The sequence below is a fragment of the Triticum urartu genome, chromosome 5A (assembly GCF_056163025.1).
Source record: "Triticum urartu cultivar PI428250 chromosome 5A, HENAU_Tu73, whole genome shotgun sequence".
NCBI lineage: Eukaryota > Viridiplantae > Streptophyta > Magnoliopsida > Poales > Poaceae > Triticum > Triticum urartu.
This window is the reverse complement of record NC_141877.1, coordinates 128,120,744-128,144,067: the sequence shown is the minus strand read 5'-3', so window position 1 is coordinate 128,144,067 and position 23,324 is coordinate 128,120,744. Positions and strand designations below refer to the sequence as shown.

At 49.1% G+C, this 23,324-nt stretch overlaps 1 protein-coding gene and 1 pseudogene across 1 annotated transcript; both read left to right on the top strand.

Annotated features, from left to right (window-relative positions):
* The first annotated feature begins 1,471 nt into the window (after positions 1-1,471).
* LOC147970556 (uncharacterized) lies at positions 1,472-3,249 on the top strand (annotated as a pseudogene).
* A 742-nt stretch (positions 3,250-3,991) lies between these two features.
* LOC125508234 (Transmembrane amino acid transporter family protein) lies at positions 3,992-7,276 on the top strand. Its single transcript, XM_048672862.2, has 5 exons — positions 3,992-4,497; positions 5,089-5,222; positions 5,763-6,190; positions 6,295-6,426; positions 6,540-7,276. The coding sequence occupies exons 1-5, from the start codon at positions 4,160-4,162 to the stop codon at positions 7,023-7,025; spliced, it is 1,518 nt and encodes a 505-aa protein (XP_048528819.1). The 5' UTR covers positions 3,992-4,159; the 3' UTR covers positions 7,026-7,276.
* The last annotated feature ends 16,048 nt before the right edge of the window (positions 7,277-23,324 follow it).

Sequence of the window (23,324 nt, the reverse complement as noted above, 5' to 3'; positions counted from 1 at the left end):
AATTGGTAAATAATAAACACACAAGTTAGAAGAGGGAAGCAACTACTGACCAAATAAGTAGGAATAATACATCAACATCAGGCAACAAAACCAATCAACACACAATGTATAATTTCATAGTTGCATGCACCAATCAACACAATAGATTCTGACATGACAAATAATTGTTTTCTTTTTTTTCAGGTGGAGAAATCAGGGTCAGGGGGAAAGAGCAACAAATAATTGTGGACTGGAAGTGTTATCAGAAGCACATAACAGTGCATCTCTAGTTTTCAAATGTATTGGAAAATGTTGAGAGATTTGTAGTAGTATAACTACTAAATGACTTGTTTTGTGCTTTTTTTCTTCAAATTATGCACCAGTTCTGCTTTTTAATGCCGATGCTTCACCCCATGTGTTTTCAATGTCATGATCACGACTGTCCCATGGTTTCGCCTCGTTTTTTTTCATTTCTTATACACTTGCAGGCTATTAGGGGTCGTGGGCTGGAGCAGCAGAAGGTGGCACCAACCACAAGCTCGAGGTAATGTTATCACAATCTTTCAACATAGCATTTTCTAATACATGTCTATAGTTCCAAAAAACACACTAAGCCTGGACAAGCAACAAACAATGTGCTTACCATACACATTACTTTTGCCTAAGCATGAACTCGTAGTTGCGCAGCACATGCACAATAGTTTTTGTTCGCGGTCCCTGGGGTTGTGTGGGCTATCAGTCATGTGGCAACAGGTGGCAAGCCTGGACAGTCATGCACTTGCTCATCCCGACACATTTTTTATAGTCGCTTGCATTATTGGCAACAGTTGCCTACCCACCTGACACAAACTTGCTTGAAACAGAGATGCTAGTAACAACATTTTTCTAGTTCCTTGCATTTTTAACAACAATTGCCTAACCAACCTGACATGCTCTTCCCTTGCTCTTTTTCGCTCGAAACAGAGATGCTAGTAACAAAATTTTTCTAGTTGCTTACATTTTTAACAACATTTGCCTACCATCCTTATATACTCTTGCTCAAAACAGATATGCCAGTAATAAAATCCTAAGAAATATATCTACTGCAACCATATCTAGTTTGCCTCAAGAATTAGAAAACTAATGTAGTTTTGCACTATTTGTGTTTCTTATAATCTGTCCTACTTTTCTGTTGCTTACCATATGCACTACTTTTTGCCCTAAACATGTTGAACTTGTTGCTCATGTTTTGCAATACATTTGCCTAGTCATCAAAAATCTCATTGCTTACTTTTTGTCCTCTTTTTTCTTCTCTATAGCATGTGTGCCAGAGAAAACAACAAAACATAGAGAAGACTCATCTTGGACAGATGGTAAGGGAGGGGAGGGGCGGGGGGTGGAGGGTGGAGGGTGGGGGAGATCTACCATGAAGAAAGATCAGGGAGAAGGGTAAAAATCGGCCTCTACTCACAGAAAACAGTAGATCTTTTCAAAGCTCTAGTACTTCAGATCCATGGCGATCTGTAGGCAGGAGGGTTCCTTGGGGGAGAAGAAGAGGAGATATGGGTGGGAGCAGGTGGAGAGAAGGATGGGGAAAGTAATCAGGGGCAGAGAGGAGGGGGGGCACGTGATTGTGGAGGCAGGGGCAGGTTGGAGGAGAGATCAGGTGACCACCAGTCACATCCTCCCATCGCAGCATGGGAACGCGCGTGTAGACATGGGAGATCAGAACTTTCCTTTTTTGCAAGGGGGACCCAGAACTTTCCAAATCTGGTAGGTTGACAGGGATCCCTAACGAGCACCCAATTGAGCACCCAGTTGCTGCCTAGACGCATCCTTTGTTTTAAGGGAAACTCCTCTTTCTGCTGTCAAAAGAAACTAGTACTACCTTGGAGGGAAATTGTATTTTCTATTCATTTAGAGCAACTCCAATGGGGTGACCCATTTCGTCCGCCCGAGTCCGTTTGGGTCGACGCGGACAAAAGTGGCGGTCCAACGCGCCGACCCAAACTCAAATCGTGTTCGCCCGGCGTCCGTGCCGACCCATTTCAGGCCCAAAATTGCGCCTGGAATGAGTCGGCGCGGACGCGCCGCGCGTCTCCTCGCCGTCCGCCGCGTCCCCACCTGGCGGCCACCCAACCGCCACGGTCAACATAATTTATGACGACCGCCCACCTTGGGCCCACGCGTCAGCGACGGCAGCCATCCTTTTTTAAGTCGGGCGTGCGGCGGGGCCGTCCTCATCCACTCCCACTCGCCCCTCGTCCCCATCTGGCCACCCCTGCCCCCACGCCGGCGACAACCCTAGCCACCGCCAGCATGGGTTTCTTCTCCGGCATCGGCAGCAGCCGCAAGGGCAAAGCCCTCACCCGCCATTCCCCCTCCCTCCCCGCCCTCCCCGCGCCGGCGCGCGCTCCCCGGTAGAGGCAGCGCATCAACGTGCCATTGCACCAGGCCGAGTGGCACTGGCACCACCGCGTGCCTCTGCCGTACCCGGACGTGACGCTGCTGCATGACTGGCATTTGGATCCGGGGAGGATCCCAGTGTCGGCGGCGCCGCGGACGGCGAGGGCCCATGCGGAGGAGGTGCGGCGCCGGCGGGCGTTGCTGACGTCGGAGCAGCGCGCCGACCCGCACTTTGTCGTCGACTCGCCCAACTGGGCTCGATGGTTCGCCTTCGAGCACGAGGAGGCGAGGCGACGCGGCGTCCGCGGCGTCGACCACAGCCTGCCGCCGCCCGCGCTCGTCGTCCGCGACGAGGACCAGGAGGCCGAGGCCGCCTACCAGGCGGCCATCAAAGAGAGCGAGGAGGAGGAGCGGTGGAGGGAGACGGACGAGGCGGCTTTCGAGGCTGCCATGGCGGAGGCCATGGCCCTCTCCGCGGCGGGCGACTGCGTCGTGCCGCCAGTGGCCCCGCCGTCCCCGCCCAAAGCCGAGTCGGAGAAGCCGGCCTACCGCGAGCGCTACTCCTGGACCGGAGTAGTGCACGAGTGGGTCAACGCTCCGCCGATCTGGCTCGGAGCGACGGAGAAGCAGGAGGCAGCCTACCTCGACCACTGGCGCCGCGTTCGGCTGGCCGAGGAGCGCCGGGAGGGCGAGCGCCTGCAGATGCTCGAGCGCGAGGCCGAAGAGGAGGCGCGCCAGGCCTAGGCAGTGGCGGCGCAGGCAGCGGCGGCAAAGCCCGACATCACCGCCGTCTGGAACACGACGTTTCCCTGGACCGGCCCTGCGCCGACGTTGATCGACCTCACCGGTCCCGACGCAGATGCCGCCGCCGACGAGGACGCCTAGGGCAGCGCGTCGTCTAGTTTTTAGTGTTTTAATTAATGTAATGTGGACTTTCGCCGGCCTTCGTGGCCGGCTTTTATGTTTAATTAAATGCATGTATTTATTTTCAAACTGCTCGCAATATTTTTTTTGACGCGCCGACGAAATGGATCGGGCCAGCGTTGGACGCTCGCGCCGACCCAAACACAGCGCCGGGCGTTTGTGTCCGCCGGGCCGACCCAAACGGACAAAAAAGGACAAATGCGTCATCCGTTTGAGTCGGCCCGTTGGAGTTGCTTTATGGGCTTAAAATGGTCATCTAAGTTTTTGTATTCACCATTGAAAAAAATTGTCTTGGTATTCAAGTGCCGCCCATCCTTGCGCATCATGTTTGTGCAGCACCCATGTGCGTCGCATCCATTTCACACTCTGACGCTCGGATCTCCTTCCGCCACAAGGCACGAGCGCGATCCTAGCGAAATGACCACACCTACGGATGCAAAGCTCTGCACTCGACGACTCCTCCACCACGTCTGAACAGTCGAGCCATTCACACGCCATCCACAGTGCGGCAGTACGGAAGCTCGTCGATTTTTCTCCTCCGCACACGGCATCGCACTGCACCACGCCATGGTAGTCGTAGTACTGCGAGTCTGCGTGCAACTCTCGCTCTCTCTACGGAAGTGTTATCCGTCCGTCCCATGCTACTATTGCTTGAGCTTCTCTCTCCTCGCCCGACAGAGAAAGGACGGGGCCTTCTCCGACACACGCCCCCCTCCCCGTCTGTCCCCCACTCCACCACCACCACCTTTTCTTTTCTACACTTCCCCACCACCTCCAAGAAAATCACTTCTCCTCGCTCTCTCTCACACACACAGCGCGCCGCGCTCCAAGAACAAGAAGAAGAACCCACTCCAAGTCGTCCAAGGGGAGCATGGCGGCAATGGCGGAGGGGGCGGGGGAGCCGGAGCTGGTGTCGATCCCCGTGACGCCGCGGGGTCTGTCCACGCCGGAGGGGATGTCCACGCCGCCGGTTAGGAGGGGAGGGGCGGCGACGAGCGGCGCCGGGACGCCGGTGCGCCGGGTGGTGGAGGGCCTGCGCGGCTACCTGGAGGAGGTGGGCCACCTCACGCGCCTCAACCCGCAGGACGCCTGGCTCCCCATCACCGAGAGCCGCAGCGGCAACGCCAGCTACGCTGCATTCCACTCCCTCAACGCCGGCCTTGGGTTCCAGGCGCTCCTCCTCCCACTCGCCTTCCCCGCCCTCGGATGGTCAGTAACCTCCTGCTCCGCTCCTCACTCGCCATTCTCACATCCTAAACCCCAGCAAGCCCTCAGACTCGAGCATTGTTCGTCGTTCCCCCTTTTCAACTTTCTTGTCCTGGATTCCGTTTTGTACATGTTCTGTTCTAACCTCAGAATCAAACATTGTTTAGGTTGGTCAGATTGGTGGAGGCTTCAAGTTCAGTGCTGAAATTTTACAAAACAAAAGTATTTTCTAGCTTAGATAGATGTTTACTTTCAAGATTGTTGCAGCTTGTATATATGGGAATGAAAATGTTTACAAGTTTAAACGCATCAGAAACTGTTTAAAGGTGTTATATTAAAAGAATGTGTAATTTAGAAATGTATTTTTCATGGTCTTTTCCTTGATTTTAGATCTTAAGTCCCAAGTGTTGCAAGTATGCAGCTGCCTCTAATAAAGGCATGAGGTGTATTGATAAAGGAAAATCACAAATTACAGTATATAATATTGATACAGTGGACAGTGTGCAAAATATATGTCGTAAACAATATCCTAACATGACACTAGAAGGATAAGTGCATATTCCAATCCTAACATATGCTTCTCTTATACTGTAGGAGCTGGGGAATAATATCATTGACTGTTGCTTACTTCTGGCAACTGTACACACTCTCCATTCTAGTCAAGCTTCACGAAGCAGTCCCGGGCAGGAGGTACAACAGATATGTGGAGCTTGCACAAGCTGCATTTGGTGAGACAAAGACATGCCCTTCGCTATTTTGCAAATTCATGACAATTAACTCTTGATTCCAACCTGGATATATGTGCCAATGTTTGCTGTCAATGATGTGCCATGTTTGGAGTCGTTGTCAATGTTGACGATCTGTTTCATGTAGCTTAACGGAAGAATCTTTTAACATTATTAGCTAGGTGTAGTGTTCAAGCATGGGTAGTGCCAGCTTAATGTACAATCACTCTCATATTTGATCCACATCTGGAACAGTAGAAATGACTGCTTAACGGTTATAGCATATCACTCTCATGCTACAGTGGTGTAAAATGTGGAACTTCCTGCTACCACAGTTACTCCATGATCTTTCTAATCAAACCATTGCAACACCCACTTTCAGTATAACCAATTATTGCCTATTGTTATACCAAGCTGAGTTAGTACATGCAATGCTGTCTAGATTGTCTGCTGCTCTGTTGCTATATTGATGATGACTGGAAATTCGTTTGTAGGACTGAAAAATTAGCTGAGTTACTGATTTCTATCTGTTTGTTCATTCAGGAGAAAAACTGGGGGTGTGGCTAGCTCTTTTCCCAACTATTTATCTTTCGGCAGGCACTGCAACTGCATTGATCCTTGTCGGAGGGGAGACTATGAAGCTCTTCTACCAAATAGTGTGCGGCCCCCTTTGTACACCGAGCCCTATTTCGACGGTGGAGTGGTACTTGGTATTCACATCCTTGGCAGTCATTCTTTCCCAGCTCCCAAATCTCAACTCGATTGCTGGGCTTTCGCTTATCGGTGGCGCCACAGCGATAATGTACTGCACCATGTCATGGGTTCTCTCTGTGAGCCAGCAACGGCCGACAGCAGTCTCTTATGAACAAGTGAGATCCACTTCTTTTGGCTCATCACTGTTCTCTACCTTGAATGCTCTTGGGATAATAGCCTTTGCATTCAGGGGACACAATCTTTCATTAGAAATACAGGTTAGTACCACTACTAAACAACCAGTCCTGTTAGACTTTCAGTACTATGTAGTTCCATTTGGTGGCTTCATTTGTTTTATTTAAATTAATTTTACAACTACCAGGCGACGATGCCGTCGACTTTCAAACACCCTGCACATGTGCCTATGTGGCGCGGGGCCAAAGCGGCTTATCTTCTGATTGCGATGTGCATCTTCCCTGTTGCCATTGGGGGTTACTGGGCCTACGGGAACATGGCAAGTACTTCAATCATCTACTCCTCACTCATCATCATCATCCTGTCGCGATGCTTTTCTTTTTTTGCTAACAATCCTTGGTCCTTTTCTGTTGTTCTTTTCCATGCCGGCAGATGCCACCAGGAGGGATCCTGACCGCCCTCTACATCTTCCACGGCCACGACATCTCTCGTGGGCTCCTCGCGGCGACGTTCCTCCTCGTCGTGTTCAACTGCCTTAGCAGCTTCCAGATATACTCCATGCCAGTGTTCGACAGCTTCGAGGCCTTCTACACAGGTCGCACCAACCGGCCCTGCTCAGTCTGGGTCCGGTCCGGATTCAGGATCTTCTACGGGTTCATCTCGCTCTTCATCGGCATCGCTCTGCCGTTCCTCTCCAGCCTCGCCGGCCTTCTGGGCGGCCTAACGCTGCCGGTGACGTTTGCCTACCCGTGCTTCATGTGGATCTGCATCAAGAAGCCTGAGAGGTTCAGCTACAGCTGGTACGTGAACTGGGGCCTCGCCCTGCTCGGCACCGCCTTCAGCTTGGCCTCCTCTGTGGGTGGTGTCTGGAGCATCATTAACACTGGGATGAAGCTCAAGTTCTTCAAGCCCAACTAGCATGTCTACTGTTTTCAGCTTGCAAATTTATGATATATAGGTATATGCTTCTTATATTACATGCCTTGGCAAGACCAATGGCATTAAGTGGTGTCGATCTTATATTAGTAGACTTTGTCTTGGTAAAATGTAAGTATCCCCTGTTGGATAAGAAAAACACGAGCCGATGAAATGATCAAATCTCGCAGTGGCAACCTTATGAAGGTCAAATGTAACTCGAACAATTTATATAATGACTATCTCTGTGGTAATAGTGTATGTACTTTTGTTTCTTTTTCTCAGTTTTGAATTTTTATGGTGGACCAAAAAATAATATATGATCCAATCCCTCTTTGATTTGTAGGATTTGAAAAACGCAGGTTTGCATGTCATTCGCACTTATATCCTCCGTTGCACCACAAAAAGTAAATCAAGACGTTGTGGTGCATTGAAGTTTTGGATTCCTAGGATATGTTTAATTGGAGCGAGTCCAATATGAATTTTCTTAAGGAATCCTTTGCATCACATTTGAAAGCAAAATTTCAAAGAAGCACTCAGTCTATAGTTTTAAAAATCTTAAAAAAAAATTGGACGTCAATTTTGAATTGAACAACATTAAACAAAATGCAAATACAACCGAGCTTTTATTTTTACAAGGTGAACGTTGTAGACATCACAAAATTATAGTTTCGTGTTAGATTTTATGGGCCTCGACCCAATACAATCCTTAACCTCAATCCTTGACGGTTAATACACCATTGATCTCAAGATCTGCTATGGGTCGTGGAAGACAGCAGAGAGAGGGGTGGTGCATGAAGGGATCTTGCTGGCGAAGAACATGACACGGTGGTTTACCTAGATTCAGGCCACGAAGATGGATGAAAATCATAAATCCTGCCTAACTATCTTTGTTGATCAATGAGAGAATTACAGTGCAGCAGATATAATCTAGAGAGCTGGCTATGGATCCAGAATGACTTGATCCTTGATGGAGGCCGGTCAGTCACTATCCGGAGGATACGATACCAATCGATGATTTCGCCGTTGCGAGGAACATATCTCTCATACTAGCAAAATCCCTGACTTAGCACACTTATCTTTGGCCCCTGTGAGTGCCTACACAGGCGTGGCAGGCCTGAGAGTCGGGAGTCGTTAGACACACTTTTGGGTGACTCGGTCTGGGTACGCTCGTAGGGCATCCTCCTCCTACTACTCAACGATAAGGGCATCTCCAACCGCAAAAGATGCCGGGGTTTCTGATCCACGGACACTTATGAGACCGGCGGACCGGGTCCCTTTTGGTTCGGCGAGGGGTGGAGGTCGCGCAAAGAGCAGATCGAGGCGAAACGCGCGGGCGGTTGGTCGTACGAAGGGAAAATCGAGGCGAAGCACGCGAGCGATTTACCCAGATTCGGGCCGCACGGATGCGTAAAACCCTACTCCTGCTTTGTGGTTTGGTATTGATTTCTACCTCGGGAGCGCGGAGTGCTACAGTACACACCGGCGACTAGCAAGACCGAGCGTGGGTGTCTGGAATGGCCGTCTTCCCGAAGGCTCTCAAAATGGCCGACCCCCCCCCCCCCCCCCCCCCGCGTTGCACTCGGGCCTCCTTTTATATGCTCAAGGGGTTACCGACATAGAGCAACGGAGGTCAAGGGCAAAAATGGAAAGGTGCCGTAGTAGGGGCAGCTAGGTGCTGTAGCAGGCACAGCTACCTGCTACAGTGTTATCGAACCTAACCCTGACGGCAGGGGACAAGGGCATTAAATGCCCATCTGTGTCGCCTAAACAGTACCGAGAGGGACCGCTAGGGACGCCACCGTTTGCCACGATGGTTATCTTGTCAGCGCCTGCTCGCCACCTCGCGCCCCTAGCTGCACGGCCTCCCGCCACGTGTGCTCGGGAGAGCGACACGTGGGCGGGTGTGCTGGAGCGCGGGCTCGGAGAGGCGGTTCCCGCGGCAAACTCCTCGCCGCGGTCGTCGTCTTGTCGCGCCCGGGAGCTTGTCGCTCACCGGGTCTTGCCGGCCTCCTCAGACGATTTTTTCGCGCCGGCGCCAAAAAAATGGCCCAGTCGCGCCCTCAGGAGCCTGATTTTCGCCGTCCTGGGCCGAAAACAGCGCCGGCAAACTCAGGCCGAACCCGGCGCGCTGGGGGGCGCCCGGGGGCGCCGGGGCGAACTGTTTTGACGCGAAACAGCCGCGGGCCCGCCGCGTCAGCGACACGGCGCCTCGTCTTCCCCCAACGGCCTTGGTTCCCGCGGGGAATCAATGCCAAGGCTGCCGCCGGTCAGCCTTGCCATTGATTCCTCACGGGCGGCGCATCACGGGACGGCGCGCCGACGCCTCCCCTCCCTCGCACGCGTACACACGGGTGCGGCGCGGCTATATAGCCGGTGGCCTGCACTCGCCTGTGCCCACACCAGCCCCGCCCCTCGCCGCCGCCCAGCTCCTCCCTCTCCCTACCTCTCCCGAGCGCCGCCGCCCAGCCCCTCCCTCTATCTCTCTACCTCTCCCGAGCCCGTCGCCATGGCGGAACGCTACCCCGGAGACGAGGCGGCGGCCAACGGCTTCGGCCGCCGTTCGCTCCGCGAACAGGGGTCCTGACTCCTGTTCCAGGCGAACATCCCGGCGCTGCCGGACATGCGCGCCGGGCCGACGGGGTGGAGGCTCAGCGCCGGGGGAGTGCCCATTCCCCCGTTGCCCGACGCCGTGGCGAAGCCGAATTACTTCGCCGAGGAAGTCGAGGTCGTGCGCGCCTCCCTCACCGACGCCCAACTCTCCCTTCCCCAGTACGCCGCCGACAACCACGCGGCTTGGGCGGCGTATTTCGAGCGCCGCCAGCAGCAGCGCTTGGCGTCCATCAACGGCGCCGGTGACGGTGGAGCTCGACGACGACGACACGGCCCTAGAATGGGCGCGCAAGGACTCCATAGCGATGGAGAAGGAGCGCCTGGAGAAGGCGAAGGAGCGCCAGCGCGCCGCCCTGCTTCGCTTCGCGGAGCGTCGACGCGGCCGCGACGAAGGCGGAGTCGTCGTCATCTGCGACAGCGACGACGACGACGATGCGCCGCCACCAGTCCGCCATGGCGACGCCGGGCAGGGGTCCAGCAGGGGCGCCCGCGTCAAGGAGGAGAAGGCCGACAACGATGATGGCGGCGACGGTGGCGACTTCAACCAGTTTTTCCTTTAGATTAGTTTATGTATATGTGCTATGTAATGAAAATCCGCGAACTTCGCCGAAATGTGCCGAAATTTATCGTGTTTGGCCGAAATTTATCGTGTTTAAGCCGAACTTCGCCGAACTTCTTTTATTTTAAAACGTGCCTGGGGCGGCCCTGGGGCCGGCGGCTGGGGACCAACTCGCCCCCAGGCCCAATTTTTGCGCCAGCTCACCCCCAGACGGCGATTTTAGGCGCCCCTTGGGGGGCCAACGGCTGGAGATGCCCTAAGCCCCCACCAGTACGTGAAATGAGGCAGTTTGTTGTTCGGGAGAGGTGAGTTAGAACATTATCAACTGACTGCTTCTTTGTAAATCCTTTTCCCAACGCCCTAAAAAATCCTTTTCCCAACCATTCATTGGACTAGCAAGGTGAAAGAGACCTCCCTAGCTGCCTACAGCCAGTAATTCTCAAACCTGAGTCCTCTAATCTCAAGAGGCATAGCTACTCCTTCACTAGAAGAAAATAACATTGGATTATGGTTGGACAAGTCTCTAATCAAAATTTTCACATTAACAAGGGGAAATAAAGTCCTCAGTCTTGAGATATACAAAATCACAACTTTTTAAATTTTATTCTTTTGGAAATCACAAATTAATTTAAAGAAGAAAAAACTAAAACAGAAATGAGAAAGTAAAAAGAAAAAAGAAAAATTAAAATAGAAAACAGGGCACTACGACCTACAAATGGGCCGGACCATTACCACGTGTGCGAGGAGCAGGCACGCTTGCCAGATCAAAAATGGAGAGAAAAGAGTAGGGAACCACGGATCAAACCCTAGTCTCCCGCAATGAGGGTGGAGGTTATAGCCACTGCGCTGCTCAAGTGCTCACATTCTTTAAGTGCAACAGTTATATAAGAACTATGGAGCCCGGGCAAAGAACGAATGTCGCTGGAAATCACGAATGTCGCTGGAGCAAAGGTTCTGGAACTTGGGGTGTCCGAGTACCACGAAGTCTGCACACTCTGGAGTCTTCAGACATGATCTAGTGTTCGTCTGGAATCGGTGACAACACTTCTGGAATGTCCAGACTAAATACCAGGAAGAGCTCGGAACATCCAGACACCGGAGTCACTGGAATATGGCATGACTTGCACCAGTGGTACTGCAGCCAATGTATCTTTCCGTTTTTGCCCCTCGCTTACCCCTTCATGCCTTAGGATTATATATACCCTTCTCCCACCTCAGATCTAGGGGAAACTAAGAAAAGGCTAAACATTAGAGCTTAGCTTATGTACCTCTCCATGTAGGATTGCTCCTTCATGGAGATGACTCCCCTACTGGAGGTGAAGGCCTCCTCTTGAGGAAGACTCTGCAGGAGTATTAAGACCTCCACCTGTGGGGAAGATTACTCAATGAAAGTCAAGACCTACTTATCTAAGTTGTCTTAGGAGTTGATGAAGAACCCTATCTTGTTTCATCTTTCTCTCTCTCTTGGATGATTTGGATCAAGCATTTATCCATGTGTATCCTGTGTTGCAATATGTGTGTTAATTTGTGTTTCTTTCCCTTGTGATTCCTCCCGTTTTCCCTTGTGTTGCAATCGGTGCAAATTTGATCAAACTAGTCCATCATAGTTGATTCAAACTCGATTCAACCACTAGCATAAACTATTTTAGATAACAATTGACCAAATCTAAATTAAAGATTACATAAAAATTAAACAAACTACTCATCATCACTATCAGTGATCTCGGCAACCATCCTATCCCATTCCTCGTGGATCATGGGGCGAGTGCCCTCGCCCGTTCCGCCGCCACCGCCTTGCCATCTCCGTCGCCATCAGACACAGAGTCGTCAATGTCGCTGGAGCAAAGGTTGATAACCGTCGTCACCCCGACCTATAGAGCTTGTACTGCCGACACTCTCTTTTGACACGCTCCAGATACACGCGGCGGAGCTCCGCCATGTATTCCTCGTCGGTGCACTCCGCCTTAGGCGATCACGGGCCTCCAAATTTTCCTGCAGCTCGCGTGCGGAGGCCACACAAAGATAGACGGGGGCCAAAACCGACAAGCCGCCGGGGAAGTTTAGATGGGCCAGGCGTTTTCGCTAAGGAGGCACATGGACATGATGTCATACGCCCGTGCTGCCTGTACTGCCGAGTGATAGGAACTGATCCAGTGGGTTTCACGGTAGGTGATCTCCGCCACCCACGTCCCCCACGCCCATTGCCGCACGCCGAGGTACCTCCTCCATGACGCCGACGGCGGTGGCAGGTCAGGGAACCAGGACACGCCACCGGGACCATGGGCTGCGGAGCATGGATCGCCGCTTCTGATCGGCGGTGGGGAGTAACGACGGTTGGATCCGGTCATTTTGGGCGGTGGGGCGGCGCTGGAGTGGATACAGCGGCGCGCCAGCGAGGATGCGGGAGATTGGGCGGCGGCGCAACGTATAAGATCGAGCGATAGGTGAGAGATGTGAGATTTTTACTCCAGCTGTGGGCGGCCGAGTATATTTAAGGGTCGAGGCAGGCCTGGAGTAAACTTTATCCTCCTCTAACGGTTTTAAGAGATCGGTTAAGTGCTATTTGGAGGAGTAAAATTCTCTACCGCTTTTTAGGGGATCGGTAAGAGATGCTCTAAAGTGGGATATCTATGTTTGCTGGTCGTGTATTGCCGCCATTTATGTGAATCTCTCTCAGCCCAATAGTATGGATAATCAAATTAAAGATATCCATAGCATGGGAACGTTGAAGCTTCTTGTTTTTCTCCCCACCAGGAGCTCATCTTTGAATTCCTCATGTGCAGCCCCATAGACAAACAATAGGCCCCACTTAGTTTTTTCTTTCACCACATCCCATAGAAGTAATTGCATGATAGTATATGCCATGCTCACTGGAGATAATCTCCAACCTCTCTTTTTCACACCACATAAAATCCCTCCAGCTTTTCCCACAGAAGGAATCACTTCCAACAAAACAACTCATAAGGATCCAATTTTCTAAAGAAACCAGCAGAAGATTTCTTTTTCATAGTTTCCTGAAGCACAAGGAAATCAAGGGAGCGACGAAGGGACTGAGGAGTAAAAAGAATTCCTAACTCTCCGATATATAAAATCCTAAATGACTCAAAACATTTTTCTAGACTCAACAACGCCAACTATTCGATCAAGCAGGGGGCTCCTAAGGTCGGGGAAGGCTCTAATACCAACTTGTAACGCCCTCGATGCGGCTATATCTCCTATGTGTCGAAGCACGACTTAGAGGCATAACCGCATTGAAAGCAATGTCGCAAGTGAGGTAATCTTCACACAACCCATGTAATACATAAGGAAAAGAGATACATAGTTGGCTTACAATCGCCACTTCACACAAATACATGAATAAAGCATTACATCAACCAGATACAAACAAGGTCCGACTACGGAACCCAAAATAAAAGAAGACTACCCCAAATGCTACACAGATCCCCGATCGACCCCAACTCGGCTCCACTACTGATCAACTAGAACGAAACAACACAAAGGACAAGATCTTCATCGAGCTCCTCCTTGAGCTTGGTTGCATCATCTGCACGATATCATCGGCACCTGCAAGCTGGTTTTGGAAGTATCTGTGAGTCACGGGGACTCAGCAATCTCACACCTCGCGATCAAGACTATTTAAGCTTATAGGTAGGAAAAAGGTATGAGGTGGAGCTGCAGCAAGCGACTAGCATATTTGGTGGCTAACATATTCGCAAAAGAGAGCGAGAAGAGAAGGCAAAAGCACGGTCGAGAAACTATGATCAAGAAGTGATCCTAGAACAACCTACGTCAAGCATAACTCCAACACCGTGTTCACTTCCCGGACTCCGCCGAGAAGAGACCATCACGGTTACACACGCGGTTGATGTGTTTTAATTAAGGTAAACTTCAGGTTTTCTACAACCGGACATTAACAAATTCCCATATGCCCATAACCGCGGGCACGGCTTTCGAAAGTTCAAATCCCTGCAGGGGTGTCCCAACTTAGCCCATCACAAGCTCTCACGGTCAACGAAGGATATTCCTTCTAGCGGGAAGACCCGATCAGACTCGGAATCCCGGTTACAAGACATCCTCGACAATGGTAAAACAAGTCCAGCAAGACCACCCGCTGTGCCGACAAATCCCGATAGGAGCTGCACATATCTCGTTCTCAGGGCACACTGGATAAGCTAAGCGTACGGGAGCCAACGTAACCCAAGTTGCCAAGGGACGGCCCCGCACGGTGCTCTGGGTTGGACCAACACTTAGAGAAGCACTGGCCCGGGGGGGTTAAAATAAAGATGACCCTTGAGTCTGCAGAACCCAAGGGAAAGAAAAGGCTAGGTGGCGAATGGTAAAACCAATGTTGGGCCTTGCTGGAGGAGTTTTATTCAAGGCGAACTGTCAAGGGGTTCCCATTATAACCCAACCGCGTAAGGAACGCAAAATCCGGGAACATAACACCGATATGACGGAAACTAGGGCGGCAAGAGTGGAACAAAACACCAGGCATAAGGCCGAGCCTTCCACCCTTTGCCAAGTATATAGATGCATTAATTAAATAAGAGATATAGTGATATCCCAACAAAATAACCATGTTCCAAACATGGAACAAGCTTTAATCTTCACCTGCAACTAACAACGCTATAAGAGGGGCTGAGCAAAGCGGTAACATAGCCAAACAACGGTTTGCTAGGAGAAGGTGGTTAGAGGCTTGGCTTAACAATATGGGAGGCATGATAAGCAAGTGGTAGGTATCGCGGCATAGGCATAGCAAAAGAGCGAGCATCTAGCAAGCAAAGATAGAAGTGATTTCGAGGGTATGGTCATCTTGCCTGAAATCCCGCAAGGAAGAAGAACGAGTCCATGAAGAAGACAAACGGACGTAGTCGAACGGATCCTCACAACTCCGGAACGAAACCGAAGCTAACGCGAGAAGCAACCCGGAAAGAAGCAAACAACATAGTAAACAACCATCACATAATCATGGCATGATGCACAACAAGTATGATGCATGTCCGGTTTAATGAGGCATGGCATGGAAAAGTGCACAAGCAATTCTACAAATTAAGTGGAGATCAATATGCAACGAGTTGCATATTGACGAAACACCACAACAAGTTATTTAGTTCGATCTCGTTTAAGTACCCAACAAAATTAAATGTTGGTTAACATGGAAAGAGGTGTAGCACAAGAAATTATCTATTTAGGCAAGTTTAAATGAGGCTGGAACGCCAAACAACAATTCCGGTAAATCCCCATATGCATTTATCTATTTGGTGCAACAGCAATTTTAAACATTTAAATGTTATTATCATGATGCGAATGACATGAACAAGTTTATGCAATTTTTATTAAAAGTTGGCAAGAGCATTATGAAGCATTTGTCACCGTGGTGGAAAGAAAAGGGGTGCCACGGCAACGAAACGTAAATGATGCCACGGCAACATTCCGATGATCCGGTAGCTCACGGGGATACCGGTGCAAAAGGAAGTGGGTGCGAGTGTGTCATGCAAGAAGATTGGGTGCTCCCGGATTCCAGGTTCCCACAAGACGGTGGCAAGGCAAAAGAGGGGCTTCGTGCAATGAACAACTCGGACATGGATCAACACACGGTCCAACTCATACAAAGCAAGCATTCGTTCACGGACGTTGTCTCGAGGTTATACCTTCGAAGCGTGCGTTATCGGAGGGGTTCAAGTTCGATGCGGTGTAGAGGAAGTAGACGTTCTCGGGACGTTGAGGGAAGTAGTGGTACTTTTCCGAAGAGGAACTTGATGAACCCAACATCTCCAAGGCGACGGTAGCCGTACACGGCAATGGTAACTTGGAGGGTCGTCCAATACGTGGTACTTAGGTGAATCCACGAGAAACGGTAGTCGTACATGGTTCATCGAGGAACTTGACGTTTCGTCTGTAGTCGTTCGAGCGTCCGACGGTAATGGTACTCGGTCGTTTCAAAGAGGTACTTGGGGTGATTCGACATTGCCGGTCCCGTCATCTCGAAGGGGTACTTGACATCCTTAGCGATTCCGAAGACGACGGTAGAGGTACACTTGTTGTAGGGGTACTTGTCGGATCCACGGCGACGGTAGAGGTACAAACGTTCCCGCGGTACTTGACGGTCCGGTCTTGGTGTAGATGTACATGGCAAACGTAGGAATACTCGATATCTTGTCGAACCCAAGTGACAGTAAACGTTCTCGCGGACGAAACCGGGAGGCGAAGGCAAGGCAACGCGGCGGCGGCGTGTGCTCACCGGTGAAGCAGCAGCAGAAGACAAAGGTGGACGGCATCGGCCTTGGCGCGGAATGAGGGGGGCGGAGCTCCTGCTTGAGGAGAGGGCTCGGGCGCGGGACCTGAGGCACTGGAGGCGATGGGGCTAGGCGGGCCGGAGCAGAGCCAGGAGGAGGAGGTCACGGGCGACGAAGCAGCTCGAGGAAATGGGCTCACTGGCCAGAACGGCGCACCACGGCAGAGGAAAAGGGGTCGCCGGTGGCGCTGTTAGTGCAGCTCTGCTGGAGGCGCGGGCGCCATGGCGGGGAGGCGACAGAGGGGCGACGGAGGAGTTTGCTGAGGCGCGACCTCCAGGGAAGCAGCGCCGCTGCGGGTGCTGTGCGTGCGTGAATGGTGGCGGCGGAGGAGTTGCACGATGGTGGCGGTGCAGGCCGACATGGCAGAGGCAAGGGAAGGCGCGAGGAGGCGTGGCCATGGGGATCGGGATCGGGATCCCTCTCTCTGTTGCGAGTGTGTGAGGAGGAGGGAATCGAGGAGAGAAGTGGGATCGGGCTCGGTCCTCCCTGTCGGCGCAAGGGGAAAGCGAGGGGGAGAGACCAGGGGGTCGGGAGGGGGTGTTCTGGGCTAGGGTTAGGATTAGATGGGCCGGCGCGGGAGGCCCAGTTGGGAGGAGGTCTAACAGGCCGGTGGGGATGGAGAGGCCCAGGTGGGCTGACCTCCCTCCTCTCTCTCCCTTTCTCTAAATTCTCTTTTTCCATTTAAAAACAAAACAGAAAAAGAGAAAGAAAAGAAAGAGAAGTTAGGGATGGAATCTGGGCATGAGGATAATTTTCTTGAGGTCGCAAAAATGTGCTTGTACCGAGAAAAATAGAAAAGGCCAAGATTGAGATATTTAAATTCAAACTCATTTGATTTGAATAGGAAGTGAGGGTTGGAAGGTCCAAAATGTTCGGATTTTTGGTGGAGCTCCGAAATATGATGAATGAATTTATGGACAAAGTTTGAGGTTAAGATGTGTGGTAACAAAGGCCTGGGGAATTACTTGCAAGTGTGTTTTGGTGATTCCAAATTAATGGAATATTTATAACAACTCCCTAAATATTAGGAGGATATGTTATAAAGAGAAGTCACTCTTCCCTCAATTTAAATGGATCGAAGATCCACACAATTTATTTAGTTGAGATGCAGAAGATTTATGAGATGATGACATGATGACATGATGCAATGCACATGATGCAATGATGAATGCAATGAACCAAACAAATCACACGACGAAACCCGGAAACCCTGGAAGGCATCTGAAGCTCCGGTCTTGGGGCGTCACAACACTCCACCACTACGAGAGGATCTCGTCCCGAGATCTAGGATGGCACCAGAGGGAAAACGGAAGAGAAAAGAGAAGAGGTAAAACTAAGTTGCTTCTTTGGCAAACGAGTGAAACCACGAACCTTGAAAGGTTAAGCCATTTTGAGCAAAGAATACAACGGAGATGACGAAGTTGAAAACACTCCGTTAGAAAAGAGGAACAAGGAAGAACAACTTCGGGCAGCAATCCGATTGAAAAGAAAATGAATTGAATAAGAACTTGGTAAGATGAGAAGATACTTGATGAAATCACAACACACTGCCTCCGGAACTATTGAATGAATGGAACAAGGGGTAAGAAAGATCTCAGACAACACTCCGGTTGAAAAGAGATGCAAGGTTTGATAAGGCGAAAAGAACTTGAGCAAAAGGGCACAACACTCCGGTTAAATGGATAAGCACGAAAAGAAGATGATCTTTGACAAATCGAGATGATGGGTTGAAAAGAGCAACATGACAATGCCCCGGAACAAAAGAATAGAAGATAGATAATTGAGATAGGAGAATGGAGAAGAAAATGCCAACTTCTGCTACAAAAGAGCTTGAAAAGGTATCCTTAGGAGAAAGGTCGAACGGAGTTGTTGGAAAACCAACAACGAAAGGAATAAGATTGATATGGTCTTATGGAATACATCTCAAATCTACGAGGTGAAATTCTGCCACTAACGGAAACGATAAATTGGATTTATATGACCAAGGAGACAAGAAGATTATTTCACCGGGAGGATAGATGAAGAACTTGGAGCATATATTATCACCATTAATAGCAGCAAACCTTAGGGAAAGTTTTAGGTGAAAAATAACCCAAGATAACTCCAACGAAGAGGTTGATGGATTTAAAATACCCCAATCTTAACAACCTGTGAATCATGAAACATGAACTCTAATTATCAAGAATGACATAATACCACCTCCAATGATAAGGTAGAAAGAATTGCGCTCCGGATTACAAGATGAAGAATATTTGAGCTCCTTAGAAAAGAATCTTGATGAACACTTCGAGAAGGAAATTGAATCCTTGATGAGCCATCATGTAGAACCTTGATGAAGAACTCCGGTAACAAAAAGGATAACGAAAAGAAAGAGAAGTTGAAAACATAAAGTGAAACCTTGTAATGATTTAGATGGATCTCCGTGATGATGAGAGCTTGGAACTCCGGGAAAAGAAAAGATAAAGCATCTCGAACTGGGAATGTGATATGATGAACCACTCCGGAAAAGGAATTAATCACTTGGATGGAACAAGAATAAAAATTACGTTATGCGTATCCTTCACCAATTTAGATTGATGACAAGCCACACATTCAGCATACTACTTATTCTCATAGGAAGGATTAAAATAGATATTGCGCAACTTGGGAAGATCTTCAACGAACCACCGGTAGGATTGGAACAACGAATAAATTGATATGATAACGGAGGAAAAAAATCTTGAATGAACCACCATAAGAATTGGAAATGAACGAAGAAAGATGAAGAAACACCGGGAAGAATTAGCAAATGAACGAAGATGCTTGAGAGAATTTAGATACCAGAGAACGAAGAGATCATGAGCTGATTATAGATCACTTGAACGATGCACCGGTAAGATTTAGAGTATGAGAGCTGAAAGCTGGAATGAATAAATCTGAAATGATGGACTCCGGATAATCCAACTGAGAAGACTCTTGAATTACTTCGGATGGGTGAAAAGAATTCTCACAATCAAAACAATTATGAGAGGATGGCCTCAAACTAGAACCACGAATCTCTGAGAGAACGGATAAGATATGGAGGTAAAACTCTTCTTCGGTCTTCAAATGTAGAGAATGACGACGAGAAATACCAACATGAGTTGTTGAGGCACTCTGGAATGAAGAATGGAAAGGTTGAGCCAACGATGAAAAGAATTTGAAAGATCTTGGAGAAAGACATTTGACTGATGATAATTCATTCTTACGTCAAACTTCGAAATGAAATTTGAGGATAGCTCCGGGAAAATAAGAAGAGTCAGGTAAGATCCTAGGAAAAGACCTGTGGGTTAGGGCCCACTCAAAAGAAACATCGTTGAAGGATTTAAAAGATAGATTGCACCGGTTGAATTAGATGGCTCAAAAGAGATAACATCCTTGAAAGAGCTTGAATGAAAGCAGAGTGGAAACACGATTCTTCTAGATATTATGAGCACTCCGGAACAATAGAATAGCAAGGGGGGAAGATTAAGAGGTGCACCGGCATAAGAACACATTTGAAACGAGGAAAAGGATGTGATCAACACCAAAAGCTTGAATTGAATCCACCGGAGAAGAAAAGAATGGAGAATATTGAACTAGTAGAGCATCTTCATGAGAACCACTGGGTAAGAACATGAAGGAAAAGAATGGCGAGACTTCACATGAATAAAAGGATACTTGATTAAGAAATCTGAGTCCTTGAGGAAAAAGGGTGGGTGGGCGGGAAAAACACAGGCAACTTGGAGACGGATGAAACAAACACCGTTGAGAAGAACTGATAATTGATCTTGCGAATGTTGAAGTGATCGGATCCACTTGAAGAGAGACACACCGGTTGAAAAGGATTGACATGACAGATTCGATGATCGAGAAGGATTAGTATTCACAACGGAGTATAAGAACACCATTTAGGAAAGGTATGGAATCCACATTTGACTTCGAAGCAACTCGAATACCACAAATTGAAACAAAACAAAGGATTGGCTTGCAGAATAAGCCGGAACAAACATATGATAGAGATTTCATCCGAAGTTTTCGTGGTGGGGCCTACACGGGCTCGATCGTACAGCACCATCATGTACAAGGAAGTGCACATGACATACGAAGCATCCCCGAGTCGGCATAGCCAAGGACTCTTTAAGACACAACGAGACCACTGTAAAACCAACCATGGATAGGCGGACCACTAGACGTTGAACCCCAATTTCATATCATATATCCGTCGGAAAGATATCCTAAGAGCTACTTGAATTCCCACTTATAAACTCCCGAAATTTTCCGGTTATGCAATCTGGTGTTGGGATACAGGAGAAGCATAATATCTCACCCAAAACTAACAAATCCTACATCCAGCTGTATCCATCCTTCAACACATAACCAAGAAACCTTCGGAAATTGTCTACCTCAACCTTCGAAAAGCATCCGTTATACGAGTTATGGCAATACTCCCGAACTCCCGCCCCAGTACTGGGTGGCGTCGAGATTATCTCACCAACAACTGCATAAAAGAGATTTTCGATGTCGCGAAACTAAACTCAGGTATTCCAGAACTGCAACGATAAAATTGTGACGACAACACCTCGGAGCTCAACTCCCCGGGACACTGCCACAACCCCTAAATGATAGGAGGCACCAAGAACAATGTTCTCGTCACAAAACCATCGGAACGATTCCAAGATACCCGCGCGATCCTAAAAAATTTTAGTGAAATTTTAGAAGAGAAGAGTCAAAACTCTACGTCAGGATGCCTCACCAGAGCGACGAAGGGACTGAGGAGTAAAAAGAATTCCTAACTCTCCGATATATATAATCCTAAATGACTCAAAACATTTTTCTAGACTCAACAACGCCAGCTATTCGATCAAGCAGGGGGCTCCTAAGGTCGGGGAAGGCTCTAATACCAACTTGTAACGCCCTCATGCGGCTATATCTCCTACGTGTCGAAGCACGACTTAGAGGCATAACCGCATTGAAAGCAATGTCGCAAGTGAGGTAATCTTCACACAACCCATGTAATACATAAGGAAAAGAGATACATAGTTGGCTTACAATCGCCACTTCATACAAATACATGAATAAAGCATTACATCAACCAGATACAAACAAGGTCCGACTACGGAACCCAAAATAAAAGAAGACTACCCCAAATGCTACACAGATCCCCGATCGACCCCAACTCGGCTCCACTACTGATCAACTAGAACGAAACAACACAAAGGACAAGATCTTCATCGAGCTCCTCCTTGAGCTTGGTTGCATCATCTGCACGATATCATCGGCACCTGCAAGCTGGTTTTGGAAGTATCTGTGAGTCACGGGGACTCAGCAATCTCACACCTCGCGATCAAGACTATTTAAGCTTATAGGTAGGAAAAAGGTATGAGGTGGAGCTGCAGCAAGCGACTAGCATATTTGGTGGCTAACATATTCGCAAAAGAGAGCGAGAAGAGAAGGCAAAAGCACGGTCGAGAAACTATGATCAAGAAGTGATCCTAGAACAACCTACGTCAAGCATAACTCCAACACCGTGTTCACTTCCCGGACTCCGCCGAGAAGAGACCATCACGGTTACACACGCGGTTGATGTGTTTTAATTAAGGTAAACTTCAGGTTTTCTACAACCGAACATTAACAAATTCCCATCTGCCCATAACCGCGGGCACGGCTTTCGAAAGTTCAAATCCCTGCAGGGGTGTCCCAACTTAGCCCATCACAAGCTCTCACGGTCAACGAAGGATATTCCTTCTAGCGGGAAGACCCGATCAGACTCGGAATCCCGTTTACAAGACATCCTCGACAATGGTAAAACAAGTCCAGCAAGACCACCCGCTGTGCCGACAAATCCCGATAGGAGCTGCACATATCTCGTTCTCAGGGCACACCGGATAAGCTAAGCGTACGGGAGCCAACGTAACCCAAGTTGCCAAGGGACGGCCCCGCACGGTGCTCTGGGTTGGACCAACACTTAGAGAAGCACTGGCCCGGGGGGGGGGGGGGGGGTTAAAATAAAGATGACCCTTGAGTCTGCAGAACCCGAGGGAAAGAAAAGGCTAGGTGGCGAATGGTAAAACCAATGTTGGGCCTTGCTGGACGAGTTTTATTCAAGGCGAACTGTCAAGGGGTTCCCATTATAACCCAACCGCGTAAGGAACGCAAAATCCGGGAACATAACACCGATATGACGGAAACTAGGGCGGCAAGAGTGGAACAAAACACCAGGCATAAGGCCGAGCCTTCCACCCTTTGCCAAGTATATAGATGCATTAATTAAATAAGAGATATAGTGATATCCCAACAAAATAACCATGTTCCAAACATGGAACAAGCTTCAATCTTCACCTGCAACTAACAACGCTATAAGAGGGGCTGAGCAAAGCGGTAACATAGCCAAACAACGGTTTGCTAGGAGAAGGTGGTTAGAGGCTTGGCTTAACAATATGGGAGGCATGATAAGCAAGTGGTAGGTATCGCGGCATAGGCATAGCAAAAGAGCGAGCATCTAGCAAGCAAAGATAGAAGTGATTCTGAGGGTATGGTCATCTTGCCTGAAATCCCGCAAGGAAGAAGAACGAGTCCATGAAGAAGACAAACGGACGTAGTCGAACGGATCCTCACAACTCCGGAACGAAACCGAAGCTAACGCGAGAAGCAACCCGGAAAGAAGCAAACAACATAGTAAACAACCATCACATAATCATGGCATGATGCACAACAAGTATGATGCATGTCCGGTTTAATGAGGCATGGCATGGCAAAGTGCACAAGCAATTCTACAAATTAAGTGGAGATCAATATGCAACGAGTTGCATATTGACGAAACACCACAACAAGTTA

Excerpts from the sequence above, each read along its gene's own strand:
- LOC125508234 (XM_048672862.2), top strand. The coding sequence starts at position 4,160 with ATGGCGGCAATGGCGGAGGGGGCGGGGGAGCCGGAGCTGGTGTCGATC. Across the intron at positions 4,498-5,088 it reads GCCTTCCCCGCCCTCGGATG|GAGCTGGGGAATAATATCAT; the intron begins GTCAGTAACCTC and ends CTTATACTGTAG. Across the intron at positions 6,191-6,294 it reads ATCTTTCATTAGAAATACAG|GCGACGATGCCGTCGACTTT; the intron begins GTTAGTACCACT and ends TACAACTACCAG.